Source organism: Gymnogyps californianus, chromosome 1 (assembly GCF_018139145.2).
Source record: "Gymnogyps californianus isolate 813 chromosome 1, ASM1813914v2, whole genome shotgun sequence".
Lineage (NCBI taxonomy): Eukaryota > Metazoa > Chordata > Aves > Accipitriformes > Cathartidae > Gymnogyps > Gymnogyps californianus.
Genome location: NC_059471.1, coordinates 84,820,112 through 84,836,997, shown reverse-complemented (window position 1 = coordinate 84,836,997; position 16,886 = coordinate 84,820,112). Strand labels below are relative to the sequence as shown.

At 44.5% G+C, this 16,886-nt stretch overlaps 1 protein-coding gene across 1 annotated transcript in view; it reads right to left on the bottom strand.

Moving 5' to 3' along the window:
- Nucleotides 1-7,049, bottom strand: part of REPS2 (RALBP1 associated Eps domain containing 2) — a 97,255-nt gene extending 90,206 nt beyond the window's left edge. Inside the window, exon 1 of the mRNA XM_050906189.1 lies at nt 6,840-7,049. Within this exon, the coding sequence (XP_050762146.1) occupies nt 6,840-7,049 (210 nt within the window). The remainder of the gene's footprint in view (nt 1-6,839) is intronic.
- Nucleotides 7,050-16,886: the final 9,837 nt, after the last annotated feature.

Genomic DNA, 16,886 nt, shown 5'->3' with positions numbered 1-16,886 from the left:
ATCTGCTAGAAAATGAAAACCACACATTTCTTATCTATACAAACATTCAGAAGTTTATAAAAACATGTTTTGTCTTTTAAACACTTTGGCAAATAAACTAAGTATAATTTGCAGTTAGTGATTTAGCTGATTATTTCTGGTCACTGTGTCCTACCAGATGACAGAACGAATGGATCTCATCCCCCCACATCCTGCCACCTCGTAATCGTATCTAAACTACAGGGGGGGGGACGACACCAAAAAAAACTTCCCAACAGAGAGTGGTCACCAAATAATGCTCCTGAATACACTGGAAAAAGAAAATATTCCCTCTTTTCAGGAAGAGGGGATTACTATTTGTCCGCAGTTAGTTTTCTACTCCAGCAACCTTTTCTAGTTAATTATCCACTAACTCTGCTGTTCAACTGTTTGATTGTCTTCAAAAGTTGAACTAGCACATATTGCTCATTAATGTTTTATTTTAACATCTAAACATACCAACAGTATGGTAATACATCAAAGAATCTTGCTTTACAAATATTATATCAAACATATTTCTCAATTCATAATATTTTAAATTTAAATAGGTTATTTATCCTGATTCCTTGTCACAGAAATGCTTGTTCCATCTTTCATGAATCTATCTTGGCTAAGTTTTTCAGCTCAGCTAAATTCATGTTTTCAGAGTTTATACCAACCCTCTTTTGCGGGGGGTGTCTGTGCTAGATTCCCCCACTGAAGTAGGTGAATTCTGTGTATTATATGTTCTTTGCAAAACATATTGTGGACAACATCAATCAATCTGTATATAAACATCACGATACTGACAGCATATTGCTGTAGATACATGCACAAGTAAAAGAGGTTATACTCAACTGCTTGGTGAACCCACTGCACTTACGCAAGTACGATGACAAAACCACTTATTAAAAAAAAAAAAACATTCTTCATCATCACTGCTTCATACTGCAGCAGTCTCTCATGATGAAAGTTATTATTTTCATCCCAACGGATCTTTTTCCTCCATCCCTCTTGCAGAATTATTTGAAATCACTGGCACAGCAAAGCACTATTTTATTGGAAAATAAACTAATTAATTCATACGTGGTTGTAATGAGGGTTAATTACTGAAGGCTGCAGGCCTTGACCAGGCTAATTCTGACCATCCCACTGAATGTCTGTGACAAGCAGGTCTAGGAGCCTCTGGTTTTACAGAGTGATTTGAAACAGACTTGGGAAGGAACAGCTTCTACAAATCTTCTACTGTGTATCTCAATGTTGAGGCACACAAAACTACTAATCTTGTAAGTAGTGACTACTAAGTGATAGTTTAAATGACAAAAAATAGTTTAAAGATGTACTAGGACCTCAATTTTTTTTTTTTAATGGAATATATCATCAAGATTGCTCCGGGTGAAGTTTTACCCTTTACTTTGGTATAATTTAGATTTTTTTTTTTTTTAAATAAATAATACTACTATGGTTTTTACACCTGGATTTTGCATATTCCTACTTACATAAACACAAGTTTGCTTGTGACTCTAGAAAGGCAATGACAGTTTCAGGGACTGTGGCCAGAAGTATTGATGCTGAAACATCAGTTTTCCTTCCCTCTTCTTGCTGTACTGCCTACATGAAGTTGTACCCCCCCTTTTGTTTCTTCCTGACTCAAAGAAATCAGTAGGATGTAATTTCTCCATGTGTACTCTAACCTAACACCACTTTCTGATGGACTTAATGTTAGTCAGACAGCTAAGTCACATTTCCAGCACTAGCATGATGCCAAATTCTGTCAAGGGGCACAACAGAACAAATTTTATCTTTAATAAAGTAACGGTAAGTCCAGACTTTCCTCACAAGTTCCTATTTTAACTGCCACAGTTCTTATTCTTTTCTGCCTGAGGCAGACAGTTAATCCCACCCCAGCTATCATGCAGGTACTAATTTACGCTTATGGAATAAAAAAAATTACTGGCCTTTTTCCAAAGAAATATCAACTTAGAATTTTTTTTTTTTTTAATCTATTCGCACTTCTGCTTTTTGAGCACACAAATACGGTTAAACTGTAGAGTTGTAACTATAGAGACAAGTCACAATAAACACAAGTTAACTCACGAAGCCTGTGGAAGAAAAGCAAGATTGCTGGTCTGTGTTCCCTATTCACGCAGAGCTGGAAGAAGAGTCCCAGCTAAAAAATGTAGCGCCTGTGTAGCTCCAGCATCATACAATTAGTACTTGTCATCCTCAGACCTCAAAATAATGCAGTGTGTTCGTTTGCAGAGGAAAGAATGCGTTTTCTTAAGAAAACTGGATCTCTGTGCTGATAGCGCAAGTCCACAAATAAGATTAAGGTTTATAAAACTGGGAATTAAAGATACCATCAGACAACCAAGTGAGAATTAATCAAATAAGTCAGAAACTAATAAAAAGAAATAAGCATTTCAGTGTAAATCTTAAGTCCAATCCTGCTCCCTAATTTCTTAAGACAAAATCTTCAGAGACCACAGTGATACCAACAAACAGTAAAACTAGCACAAGGTACCTCTCTTTTGCTGATCAGTAGGCAATGACTCTATAAAACACTATTTTATCCGAAATCCATGCAGACATCAGCCCATTGATACTTGGCACCCGTAACGAATGCACTTTGGTGTCCCGGACTCAAGGAGCAGAGGCTGCACTCGCTGGCAGCCAGCTTCAAAATGGGGTCACAAATTGATTGCCCAGAATGAGACAAGGCAAAACAGCCGTCGTCCACACCTGCGGCACAGCGGTTAGCGTGGAGTACTGACATCCCAATGCACTCAGGGAGTGTAATCAAACAGATTCCTCCAAGGAAAAGGCCAGAAACCCCAGAGACAGTTTGCCCTCGTGGGCATGCGAACCTGTTGTCGTCATCTACTGACGGCCATCAGCGGTGCCTCCTGCCCCGAGATGCAGTCACTTCTCCCTTCTTCCCAACGGCCAGCATACCTCTGCCTGCCTTCTCCCCTCGTAAGAAGTGTTAGCGATATTGATCTATGTAACAAAGTATGCTGTGGGATCGCCTTTGCTTCAGCGATATTTTTGTGGCCCCAGTGAGTTCAAAACATTTATTTTTTCAGGATTTTTTTTTTCTTTGCACAAATTCAGTTCTTTCTCCCTTTATTAGGGGCCAAAGCATAGGGAACACCATTTTCAACTTGACCAACATGGGTAAATATAAATCGGGCTGATGCTGTTGAGTTTCTTCTATTTCTGACAGTCTACATAATTGCACGGCGCGGGACTAGTCTGTTCCTTCCTCCTTTGACATAAATATTGTAAAAAATAAAAATAAAAACAATCTTAGCATGGATCTTTCATGCAAGAGATTATAGACATTTTACAGAGTTACTTTAAAAGCCCCTGGTGAAAGATCTGCCACAGGCTTTGTGCAAGTCTAAATAAAATCTTAATGGTTCTGTCTTTAACCACGCTATATGGCTAGTCGAAGACTTTCAGTACACGGGGGAGGTACGATTATACAGTCTGCAAAAACCATGCTGTCCTGTCCCTGTCGTGCCCTTCTCCGTCCTGTGAAGTGTCTGACATTTTTAACTTCAGTGCTAACTTCAACCGTTTTTCCAGAACTGAAATAACTCTTGCTGAGTTCATTCTTCCATCCCTTCTTTATGGAAAGTTAAATAGGTACAACCTCTGCTGTACCCTATTGCCCAGCAGAATGGCTGGCTTTAATGAGTCTGGGTGTAAATGAATCTGTGTTCAATCGCTTCAGTCTTAGCAAGACGCGGGACTCTCGGGTGCACACCATCTGCTCCTACTGACCAGGCTGCTCTTGGATTTTTTCCATTTATTCCAGCGTTTCCTCTTCTGGCACATGCTCTCACATTCCCTAACTGCTCTCTGTTACCTAGCCTCTTTCATCTAAATAACCTCTTGGATCAAGGCAACTAACCTTTAAACCAAACAAAACCCTTGCCTCTTTGCTGTTTGGGACTGCGCGTCACTCCTTTTCCCGCAGGAACTGACATATTCAACAGCAGTACTCCAGCCGGGATGCACCCACATGATTTTTGTCTAGACTGCAAACCCTGCCATTACAGTTAAGGAAGGTGGAAGGAGACTTCCCGTAATGCTTGCGAGCATCTTCCTGATCAACAAGAAATCTCAATCAAAGACTGTATAAGGAAAGGCTCCTTCTTTCTCAAAGATTTATCCCACTTATTACAGAAGTACAAATCCCTGAAGACAACAGCACAGGTTCAAGACTTTGCCGTGGCACTAAATGCCAGTTCTGGAAGCATACTGATCTGTAAAACCGCTCCTCAATGAATACCTTGGGGATAAAAAGCTGTAAATTGCACATTGCTTACAAAACAGTCCATAGCTGCCTCTTGTTATAGCCCATGCAAGGGCCAGGGAACGGTGTTAAGTACCTTCTGGACTGTACAGGCTCTGCTTAGTAGAAATCCAGAACTGGTTTCCAATCCAAATCTCCCCATTTCTGAAATGGCAAAAGTCAGCATGACCATTTCTCAGTTGGTCAGTAGGGATGCCTGCATAGTAAGCACTAACTGTGACAGATGAGGATTTTAAAAAGCATTTAAAACAAAAAAAAGAAAACTTTCATGGTCAACAATTACTTCAAAGAAAACATGTTATCTTAACCCAAATGAGCTGCCTCTGCCTAAAATGGGTGTTCCCTGTACTAGCAGAAACCATGAACCTCTGTGCCTTGTTCCCGTAATTGTTAGAATGGGTTTTTTAAACAGAAACTATTAGATTGCATTTTTGGAGGATGATAAAAGACAAAATATCAACAACTGTCTCAAACAATGTTGTGGGTTTTTCCCTATCAAAACATCCACATTTCCAATTTTTTTTTTTTTTAAACACATTACATTAATTCATTTTTTTCTTAAGTCCCAGTAAATGTTAGTAAGAGTACCTGACAGCGGTGGGTTTTGAGGACAGGCGCTCCAGCCGTGGAGCAGAACACCACTGTGATTAGTGCATATAAACAAGAGGGAGAGGGCAGGAAGGAAGAAGAGAAGCAGCCCCAGATCCCACAGGCCTTATTATCTGAATATTCCTAAAGCCAATTACAGGCTTGTTTCCCAGTAACATTCTCCTCACAGCATAAATATACCTGGAAATAATCTAAAATAGTAAAAAACAACAAGAACATAAAAAAAAAAACCCAACATTTCCAGCCTTAAGTCATACATTACTATCAAAATGACCCCCAAACCAGACTATGATAATAATATGATAATAAATTTCACTTAAATGACAGGGTAAGGAACTACATAGCAAAAATAAGAGGTTTTTTCCATACTTCTTTGGAAAATGAAGTGACTAATACCAAAGTCACACAAATTTACTAATAGGGCTTTAACAAGTTTCTTAAATATGCCTTCTTATTTGAAATTAAATGCCCTCTTCTTCCTCTTTGCAAAAGACCTACTCTTGGTGCTAGATCTATGCGAAATCTCTACTTTTACCGCTCAATTCACCTGCAAAACCAAGGCCACAGTGTGGCTCAAAATGAAGTAGTACTACAGTGCTCAGTAACATTTTTGTTTTACAGATCTGGCAAATAGCGCAAGTAAGAGAGGAAAAATATCCTTGAAATATCATCATTTTCGTTCAGAATCACCTGTGTAACATGAATTTATATCAGTCATTATGAGATGACCTGACAGCTATCAAGAAAGCAGTAGAGAAGCTGAGTACCTTCAGGCGGTGCCCAGGTATAACTATACTTCAGCTCAATTTCAACATAACTTTTTTCTGCTTGATAAATAAGGACTAGTGAAGAACAGAATTCCTGTAAATAAAATAAAATAAACAGGAATACCCCACCTCTGTTTAGTTTATTGTCAGAAGTATTATGCAACTACAGTGCCTTAGTCAAATTACTAATCCACAGGTGGAGAAGACCACAAGTCCGGTTCTTCCCTTTCACTGGAAACTGGATGGCACAAGCCTTCTCACACCCTGACCAAGCTCCTCCTCAAAGCTAAGGAGGGTTTTGCCTCATAGCCTCTGTTGGGGACCTCTTCTGAGACTCTGCTGCTCTGATGGTGCAAGAGCCCCTTACTTCCTACCGAAATGGATTTGCTCTCAAGAACAGACATATAAACACCACAACATCATTTTACCTACAGATTTTTCTCACTGAAACAACACTTAAAAAAAAAAAAAAAAAAATCAATGTTAAGCCAGGAATTAAAACACATCGCATGTCCTTTACAGCTCTGCGAACGCAACTGTCTTTATGATATTCGGGGGCCCTTTCGAGGAAGTTAATGACATTACCAATCTGACCCGGGAGACCGCATACGGACGCCAAAGGGCTACGCACAACCTCACGCCCAGTCCAGTGACTCCGTGTCAAAGCACGAACCAGCGGCGCATCGCCTATCCCTAACACACAAACACCTGGAAGGAAGAAGAAACGCGACCGCTGAATACCGGCAGTATTAGCACCTCGTCTGAAAAAAAGAAAACGGACACAAAGCAGCCCCAGACACCGCCATCCACGCCGCTGCGGGGAGAAGACGTGCCCCGCTCCAGCGGCGTTCCGGCGCCGGCACCGCTCTGCTCCGCCGCCCGCACCGACCCGCGCTCCGCGCCCGCCCCAGCCGCCGCGGACGGAGCCGCCGCTCGTTCGGGGCCCGCGGGCAAAGCAGGGCAGGGCAGGGGCGCCGGGGCACCGGCCCGCCGCGCAGCCCCTAACTTTCCGGCGGAGGCAGCGCCAGCCCCTCTCCCGCAGGGCTGAGGGAGCGGAGCGGGTCCCGTCCCGTCCCGTCCGTCCGTCCGTCCGCCCCGCGTACCCCGCAACTTCGGGGCGAGGCGGCCGCCCCCCGACCCACCTGGTGCAGCGTGTCCGGGGGCAGCTGGGAGGCCCGGAACAGCTCGCCCACGCTGCTGCCCCCGGCGGCCGCCTCGGGGGGCGGGCAGCACCGCGAGAAGAGCTCGGAGTAGCGCTGCTGCTCGCTCTCGCTCAGCGGCAGGAGCAGACCCCCGGTGCCGGTAGCGGTGCCGGCGGCTGCGGCGGACCCCCCCGCCGGCCCCTGCTCCATGGCGGGGCGGCTGAGGCAGAGCGGCGCGGCGGGGCAGCGGGTGCCGCGCCGCCGGGGGCGGGGGGAGGTGGGGCGGGCGGAAGGTGCAGTCCCCGCCCCCCACCCGGTGCGGGCGCCGCGCCGGCTCCGCAGTGCCCCGGCCGCCGCCGCCGCCGCCGCCGCCGCCGCCGCCGCCGCCGCCGGGAGCCGCTCCCGCCGCCTCCCCTCCCGGCCCCGCCTCGACCCGCCGCCCCGCCCCGCACCCAGCGGCCCTGCGTGGGGACCCCGCCGGCCGCGGCCCCGCGTGGCGGCGGCGTCCCCTCACGGCTCCCCCGCGCCCGCCCCGGCCCTTGCCTGCCGCCTTTTTCTTTTGGCTTTTTTTTCAGTTGGTTTGGTTTTAATCTTAGGTACCGACCGCCTGCGCTTGTCACCAGCCCCGAGATTTGGGTGCTGCGTGGGACAGAGCATCGCCATGCCACAGGGCAGACCCACGGGCACCCAGGGGCCCAGCGCCGCCGGCGGGCGGGTGCAGAGGCGTCAAAACCCCTCACGCGGCTGGGTGACCCATCTCGCCCTGGCCCACGCCACGGCCACCCGGTGCCCATCTTTGCCATGCCCCTGCCAGCCCTCCTGGGCCTCCCGCTCCTGCCCTGCTTTGGGGAGTGCTCACGGAGCTCAGGAGTACTCGTTTTTCTCCCCAGAAACGATGGGCCCTCATCAGTAGCGTTTCCAAAAGTACCACCTGCTGCTGAAAAGGCAGCATGGGTGCTGCACTAAGGAAATGCAATGATGTAATACCCTGAAGTGAGTCCTAACGGATCAGCCAGGGCAGCTCAACAGAGAAGCCTCTCACCATGTTCTCTATAGTTTTTGCATTTAACATGAAGGGCAGAGAGCCCCTTGTTCATGGAGACAAGATTCCTCTTTATTACTCCTCTGTCAGCAGTGACACTGTACATGTTCCCCTCACAGGTCGAGCACCACCTTGGAAGTCAGGCAGGTCACCACCCAAGGCGGGAGGGCTGGGTACCTCCCAGCGAAGAGGATGTTTGTGGGTCTCGCGCTGGTTGTCAGAGCCTTTCCTCCCAGCAGTTCTTTGGGGCGCTTCAAGGAATAAGGGAATCAGCCTGAAGGTGATCCTTGTGAATGCCGATGACCCGCGGAGGGGTCAACAGTTCTCTTCACAGCAGCTTTGGTGCTGAGATACAGCCTGGCCCAGGAGAAATCAGGCTACCTGCTGTTTGCTTGCAGTCCTGTACCGTTAGCAACATGTGGCTCGTGTTGTTAGCCATGTTCCTAAACACAAAACATTTAGGAGGTCAATGTGGTTTAATTTTTATATGCTTGTTTACTATTAATTCTGGCAAAATATAAAATCCAAATGTAATAATTTTACATAATGTTTTTACTAGAAAATATTAGGTTAGGGTTACTTCATTTAAAATTGCTATCAGTTTAATTTATGTTCTGTAAAGCCAAAAAAAAATTTACTAGCTCATCACCTCTGTCCTTGTTAACTGTCCTGGTTTCAGCTAGGACAGAGTTAATTTTCTTCCTAGTAGCTGGTATAGTGCAGTGTTTTGGATTTAGTAGGAAAATAATGTTGATAACACACTGATGTTTTTAGTTGTTGCCAAGTAGTGTTTATACTAAGTCAAGGATTTTTCAGCTTCTCACGCCCAGCCAGCAAGAAGGCTGGAGGGGCACAAGAAGCTGGGAGGGGACGCAGCCAGGACAGCTGACCCAAACTGGCCAAAGAGCTATTCCATACCATATGACATCATGCCCAGTATATAAACTGGGGGAGCTGGCTGGGAGGGGGAATTGCGGTTCAGGAACTAACTGGGAATCGGTCAACGAGTGGTGAGCAATTGCATTGTGCACCACTTGCTGTGTATAGTTTAATTCTTTTAGTATTACTATTGTCATATTATTATTATCATTATCATTGTTTTTCATTCCTTTCTGTCCTATTAAACTGTCTTTATCTGAACTCACGAGGGTTTTTTTTCTGATTCTGTCCCCCATCCCACTGGGTGGGGGGCAGTGAGCGAGCGGCTGCATGGTGCTTAGTTGCCAGCTGGGGTTAAACCACGACATTAACCAAGACCTGTTATCTCTTTTAAAAATCTTTTTAAAACTACTTTATCCTCTCCACACCATGCATCTGTGCCTCCTTCTCACCTGCACAAAACATGCAAACCTTTAATTCCGCTAATCCGAAATGAAGGTCTGTGCCAATGTGTGGAACGCTGAACGAGTTGATAGTTGCAGTTATCGGTGGGTGAATAACTGATGACTGTGTTTAAGGATGGAGTGTTATGGAGAAATCTTTGCTCCTTTAGGGATAGTGGATTGTCATGGTATCTTCTCATTTTGAAATGTATTGTTTGGAAGGAGGGCAAGTATATTTCAGAAACTGAATCTTGTAGCCCGACTTAAAGTGGCAAAGACCTGCAGTAGCTCAGAAAAATTCAGTGAGTCCTCTTGAGAAGGCTCCGCAGAGCAGAGAGTGAACGACCCCTCGACTGCTAGGTTCTTCCCCTGGAGAGTCCTAAGATGTTGCTGGACCTTTTCTGTATCTTCAGTCAGGTAGAAGATACTAGTCAGAGGATGTGGTACCAGCTATGTGGAGATGACGTAGGACTTCACCTAACTATTGCCATATTTAACTGTATGACTTTCATGAAAATAGAATAATATCTTCAAACTCGCTTATGGAAGAACAGCTGCCTTACAGCTGAACTTGAACAAGAGACATGTTATGCTGACAAGCAAAGGAAAATACTGTCAACAATCTGTGCTAATTGTCTATTTTCCTGTGCCTGAAGATGCTCATTGATAACTGACCAGCTCAATACTTGTGACGCTAATGTCTCATCACAACAAATACTCCCTTCTCCAACACCCCAGCAGACACCGTTTGGCCTTTGTTGATGTGTCAGCCTCAGTTTTTCTAAGTTTTTCTAAGGTGGACCATGGCAGGAAGATATTGGAAACACCCACTGTCCCAGAACACAATCATCTGTCTTACCAGCCACACCTCTTACTGCAAACAAACACAGCTGCTTTTTTTTTTCCTTTGGACAATTTTCTCTTATTCCTTGACCTGTAAAACTTGCATCCCACTCTCATCAGAAACGACACAGTGGCTGTGTTCAAACCCAGTCTACCCCAGTATTGTAATCTCCAACATGTCGTCTCCAAGACACTAAAGAAGTGAACCCCTACAAGCTGAGGGAGGAGGCAAGGAAATCCATGCCTCTTATTTCTGCAAAATAAGTGTGAGCTTATAGGTGTAATAGGTGTGAGCTGAACACCCCGTGGGCATGAGCACACCTTTGGGGAACACAGGGGTGCTCAGGTGTCTGCCTGCTGCCTCTGAACTGCAGGCATCCTTTGGCACTTAGCAGTGCCAACCACGTCGACTTACTCTGCTGAACCCAATACTTACGGGGACCTTTAATCCGCCCGGGGTGCCAGAGCCACTTTCTCTACAGTCCAGCGCGCCGCAGTTTCCTCTCTGCGCAATGGCATTGACGGTCCTTGCATGCTTTAAAGTTCTTGTGAGGGTACATTAGTTCAGACTGAGAGGCACTTCGTGATACCAGAAGCTATACAAGTATCATAGGAAGAGAGTTTCAACCTTCCTGTTTACAGGGAAGTTGTGATGTCATTACAGGTTACAAAACTTCCCTATAACTGAGAAACGCTATGTATCAGTCAGTCAAAACAGTTCAAGTATTTATTGTTTGCTGGAAAAAAATAAAGTCAGTAATGTAAACTGGATTGAAATCTGACTTATCAAAGTATGGTTTAGATCTGTGTGTGGTCCTCCTTTCCTCCTTCCTTCCCCACCCAAATAATAATGCGATGACTTACTCTAAACCCAGCCAGCAGCAGTCCTGCAAACAATTGTGTGATCACGTGTGGGAGGAAGACCAAAGTCGCAGTTAAATAAATAAATAAATAAATACTACTTCCTGAGATGTGCTAGTAGGAATAGTAGTAATATGTATGATAGGTATGTTTTTCTTCAGGATGAAATCATCGGTATAAATTGTCATGTGTAATATGACATATAATACATAATCACCAGTAGAAAATCCCTCCCAATATTTTAGTATTTTGGGGATTCTGGGAACTATTTTCATTTAAGCAGTACAGCCAAGGACCAGTCACTTGAATTTGTACGTTATTTCACTTATCTTAGGGTTCAGATCATGTCAAACTTGCCCTGGCCCAAAAGGCATGAAACCTGGCTGGCAGCTGCTTCCTGTTGACAATGAAAACACCCCGCATATCACCAGGTGAAGCTTCGGAAACACAGGCAAACAGTGGGCTGGAAAACCATAATTTAGCTTTTCCCAAATCAGTTTGAGTGAATCTCACCCGTTATTCCTAATAACAATTCTTTTTATTTACTCTCTGCAAAATGAAAGAAGGCTTTGACGGCAAGCAACTGGTGGGGCAGGTTTCCCAGCCACAGCATCAGGCGTGCTTGGACTACAATTGACAAGCTTGTAGTTTCATGTGCCGATTCAGCGTGCGAATACTTTTATTATTCTTTACATTGTTTCTTGCATGATGTTCCATCTTGGAAAAAAACGAGAGAAATGGTTAATGAACTGTAAAATGTGATTGCCTGTTTTCCAGCTTGTTAATACCTCTAATGTATTAAAAACATCCAAGAAATAGTAGCTGTTTCCTAGCTCTGCCCTGTTCATTGTTTTCAAAAATTAGATGGCATTGTAGGTGAAAACTGCCTTCTCTGAGCAGATTGTAGAAGATGCAGTTCATGTCAGTTTTTTCTGTAAGCGACTGAGTACATAATAGAGAATAACAGTTGGTGTCATAAAATATTCGACAAATATCCACATATTTATTATTTGTGTGGGAAGGGAAGGAGAACCACACACAGATCTAAGCCATACTTTCATAAGTCAAATTTCAATCCGGTTTACATAATTGACATTATTTTTTCTAGCAAACAATAAATACTTGAATTGTTTTGATTTACTGATATGTACAGTTTCTGAGTTACAGGAAAGTTTTGTAACTTATAATGATATCACAACTAGCTGTGTTTAAAAGAGTCTTTTTACAAAGTCCTTTTACAAAGATTTATGCATGTAGCGTGAGCTTTAGTAGCATAAGGCTAAGCCCATGCACATATCTTTGTAAGAGCAAGGCCAAAAATAGCATACTGTTTTTTAGGTAACTTTCCAGGAAAGTACAGCCTCATTTCCATTAATTTCTATCAAAGCCCCTGGCAGTTTATTTTTTTTTAAATAATGGCTTCACGTGAAATTGAAAAAAAAAAATTTTAGGTGCACATTTGTTATTTTTTTAGTTTTAGTTTTGAAAGATTATCCTCTTATATTCTGTAGATCCAAAAGGTCACTCAAAAAACCAAGCATTAGAAAATGTAGTTCCTCTATCATTTGTGCTTTAACTTAGGAATTTCACAAAGCCTTCAGCAACTACCCAAACACCCAGTTTCAAACAGAATACACCCAACTTTACCATATTGCAGGGCAATGGTTCCTAAAGATCATATCATCAGCACACTTGAAAGCCTGAACCAAGAAATGCTGCCAGGGGAAGATCCACATGATCCTGGAAGTCATATGTAGAAAAAATAAAAATAAATAAATAAAATAAAAGAGGGACCTATGATTGTCTTCTCCCACAGACACAAGTTAAAAGATAGATCTTGCAATGTATCCTGAAAGTTAACTGTGTTCTCATGGACAAGGAGGGAAATGCGTGTTAGGCAGAAGGGGCTATTACAAGAGCGCAGATTATAATTAAAGAAAATCTCTTAGGGCTTCGTGAGGCAGCTAATGTTCCATCACTTGTTTCTTTTAACAAACTGTTACTGGCAACCACACTCTTAAGTGGAAAATAATCACAGAAAGGCACAGAGACATTAATCATTACAATGAAGCCATTAATGCAAAGCAAACCACATATTTTCCATTTGAAGAAATAACAATTAAGTAAAAAATCACTGCACGTTCGCTTTTCCGTGTGTCCTTCAGCTAATTTGCCCCTCAAAAAATTTGCCTTCAGACTTGGAAAACAATTCTAAGAAGTGTTCAGTTATGAGATAACCTATTGACCAGAAAGTCAAGCAGCATTGACCATTTCAATGCTGCTACCGCAGCCTCATGCTTCGTATGCAGTTTTGACCTAAATAAGTTCCCTTTAAGGCAAATAGTATGCCTTTATGCCATTTTCCTAGTTACATTTTAACACAGCAAATGGTCCACCTTGTCCTCTAGTTAATTTCATGAGCTCAATATAAAACACAAGCAAATCAGCTGCAACACACTACAGCTTCTGCTCTTAGCACAGACAGCAGAGATACACCAACAATAAATTCTATTTACGACTGATTTTCCCAGACCAAATACAGCTACAACAATGTCATTGCAATTGCAGAAAGTATCGTGGCAGGCATTTTCTGCAGGAACACGCACCGTGCCATAAAGCTTGTAACCTGCACGTGACAAAGCTTTTCATTCAGCATCAGTTTGAGAAGGGCTGTACTTTCACCGCATCGCTCGTTATGCAAAAGCCGCTGTAACTGCAGCCTGGCCTGCAATGTGACAGCAACCTCCAACTCTCAGATCTCCCGGGCAAGGATGGAGAAACACGCAGCTGGCTCACATTCCCCAGCAGCCAGAGCTGCATCTCCCTCATCTGCAGCACTGCACCATGGCCTCCCTACCTCTTCACAACCTCTCTCACAAGGCAGGGTTTGTGCGGAGCCGGGCAGCTGCGCCTGGCGCAGGGCGGTGGAGCAAGCGCTCAGGCAGCAGGGACGGGCTGGGTGGCAGAGCTCGGAGATGTGCCAGCCGCAGCCCGGTTGCACAGCCGCTACACCATCATGCGGGAACCTCCTTTCCCTTCTCCCACCCCTCCAAGCTCACAAGAGGTACTTGGGATATCGCTTTCAAAGAAAAGAAACCTGAGAGACCTGAGTGGTGTTAGTTTGGATCAGGCGTTGTTTCTCAGTAGCACAGGAGAAGGTCGCCTCGTTTTCTGGTAAAGCCCTCCTATAGCAGGGACAGCCCCTGACCGTCAGAGCCTCTGAAGCCACAAACAGGAGACAGCACAGGAAAAATAACACACTCCACAGCTGGACTCTCAATGTCACTGCAGCCCAAACATGACCAGCCTGTTCATAGTGAGCAATCAGCAAGCAGGGGAAGGTACCACGGAGGTAATTTATTACCCCTCTCTCACGTAGAAGGCAGAGCTGCAGAGCTGAACACAAGAGATCCCACACGGATTAGACAGCTTGACCTGGGCCACAATAAAGACAGAGCACAAGGTGGTGTACGGCATGTCCCCAGGAACAGCTCTCCCCTTGGAGACTCTTACAGTGTAGACCAAGATGCTCTTCCCAGACCCCTCTTCAAGTTTTGTTTCCTGCTTGCAGACTTCAGGAGGGAATAGGGCTGGCTGACCACCTCCGCACAGAGTACTGCCAGCTTGCTTCCTCACTCACTGGCCTTTGCTGGTGCCACAGCAGCTTCACCAAAGTTATTCTTCATTTACAGCAGTGTGAGAAAAGAAATGGCTTATATTCTTTGCAACTCAACGTGCTTGAAGTCCTTTACAGATTTGCTGTGGAGGTATCTAAAGCCAGAATTTAAAAGAGGAATAGGATCAGGCCTAAAATAAAGGTTAGTCTGTGCATATGTACATTTTATGTTATTGAGCCAACATCACGTCGATTACTATATGAAATATTATATTTTTAGTTACATGTGTTCTTATTGCCAGTATTGACTGGCAAAGACTAAATATTGTTAGAATACTATTTGCTTTGCCATTTATATATGTTCTTCATTTTTTCCCCCAGTGTAAGAATCCCAGGCAGTTGACAGCTGACATATTATTATTCAGTATGGAGATTAGATATTAAATCTCATCATGGTGGAGAAGGAAGGTGTGTGTAAGGAAGATAAATTACAGTCTTGTGACTGAGGAGTGTATCTTAGTGAGACTCAGAAAAAACTGGTACTGCTCCTACCTTTGCTATATTTGCCATGCAACCCTGCAGACATTCTTTGTTAGTAGTACAAAGAAAATATTTTCTAATCATACAGCAGTCATGTGAGATACAGGCAATTGTTGGGCATTCAGATGCTCTGAAAGGGTGATGGGGAACAAATAAACTCAGTGTAGGACTAACAATCAGGAGATTATTCCTGACTGACTTTGGAGCAATTTCAGGTGTGATGGCAGTGACTAACAGGGAATAAGTTGGTGAAATGCAGGACTTGATTACATGGTTCAGAAGTTATTTCAGTTTTCTGTGCAGACAACCAGGGTCCACAATACAGTTAAGTTCAGAGATCCCATGCAGGAGCCAGACCCGCTAGCTTGCAAATCAAAGCGGTACAGCTGCCCATGCCTGAGCTGGCAAGCTCAGGTGAAGGCTAATGGCTAAATTACCCTTCTGGAGTCCAAACTACCATCTGTGAACGGCACTGGCCTGGGCTGTGGTGACATACCAGCTCTTTGGTGCTAGCTACAGGATTTCCAGTGTTGCTCAGCAGACTGTCACGTAGATGTGCATCAGGAGTAGTTTGCACATGGGACAAGATTGCCATGGAGCTTCCCATGGGGAAGTATGGGAATACAACACCTAGATGGAAGAATGATCAGTGGCACAATAAAAAGGAGAGATCATGTTTTAGAAGCATCTTTCAAATAAAAGAAGTAAAGAGCATCTCCCAAGCTGCCCCTGCCCTATTTCACCTCCCTCCTTTGAGTGATCCCACTCTTCCCTGCCCTGGCTGTGGCTGACCTGAGACCTTTCCTATCATGCCTTTTCTCATCCTCCTTGCCAGTGACTTACCACTGTGTTCCCTATCTTCCCTTGCTGGACCTCCCCCCACAGGTACTTTCCCTCCTCTTCCCTGTCTTTGCAAGTGCTAGAGGACTCTCTTCACTCCACTTCTATCAGAGGATACAGCCCCTTAGATTAGAAAATCCTGCTTGTGTGCCCAAGTGCATCATTTGGAATCTACGGCTGATGCCACCTTTGAATATTCAGCTCTAAATTGCAGCAAATTTGTAACACTGGACATCAGCCGGGGCAGGACAGAAAGGAAAGAAGGAAAGATAGAGAAAGAAAGAGAGAAAGAGAGAGAGAGAGAACGAAAGAGAGAGAAAGAGAAAGAAAGAGAAAGAAAGAGAAAAGAGAAAGAGAGAGAGAAGAGAAAGAGAGAAGGAAGGAAGGAAGGATAGAGGTCTGTCTGAAAGGACATCTATGCATAGAGGTGCAGGCAGAGTTTAAGCTCTCAGCCTTTCCCCCAGGTTAGCTGGACACGAGGCGGTTGTGAGCAGGAAGCTGCCTAGGTGCACTGGTGCACAGGTTCTCCTGTCTGCTGTCTCGGTCAGCTCCGAGCGCAGCACTGAAGAGCTCATGCCTGCCTGCATGGATCCGCCTGGACGTATCCTGTGTCTCCCCTTGTCACGCAGCGCTGCAGAACAAAGCGATAGATGCAGCCTTTCCGTTTACTGCTCTGGGTGTGGTACATCAACCGCTCCTGGCCCGAATATTAGAAAAAGAATTAGAGTTTGGCCACAGGATGTGTAGCTACTCTCTTGTGCTTCGTCAGTTAGAAGTTTTACAAATATTTCCTACAACACCACTCCAATTCTGCTCCTAACCGATATTGCAATCCCCCCTGTTTGGGTGCAAGAACACCGCAGTGAAGCTGAGGATTAGTCTGTTCTAAAAAAGCACAGCTAGAGAAAAAAGGTTTTACAAAAGATTGCCACTCTAAATTAAAACTCCTAGGGATGTCTGGTGGTTTTGCTTTTAGATATGAA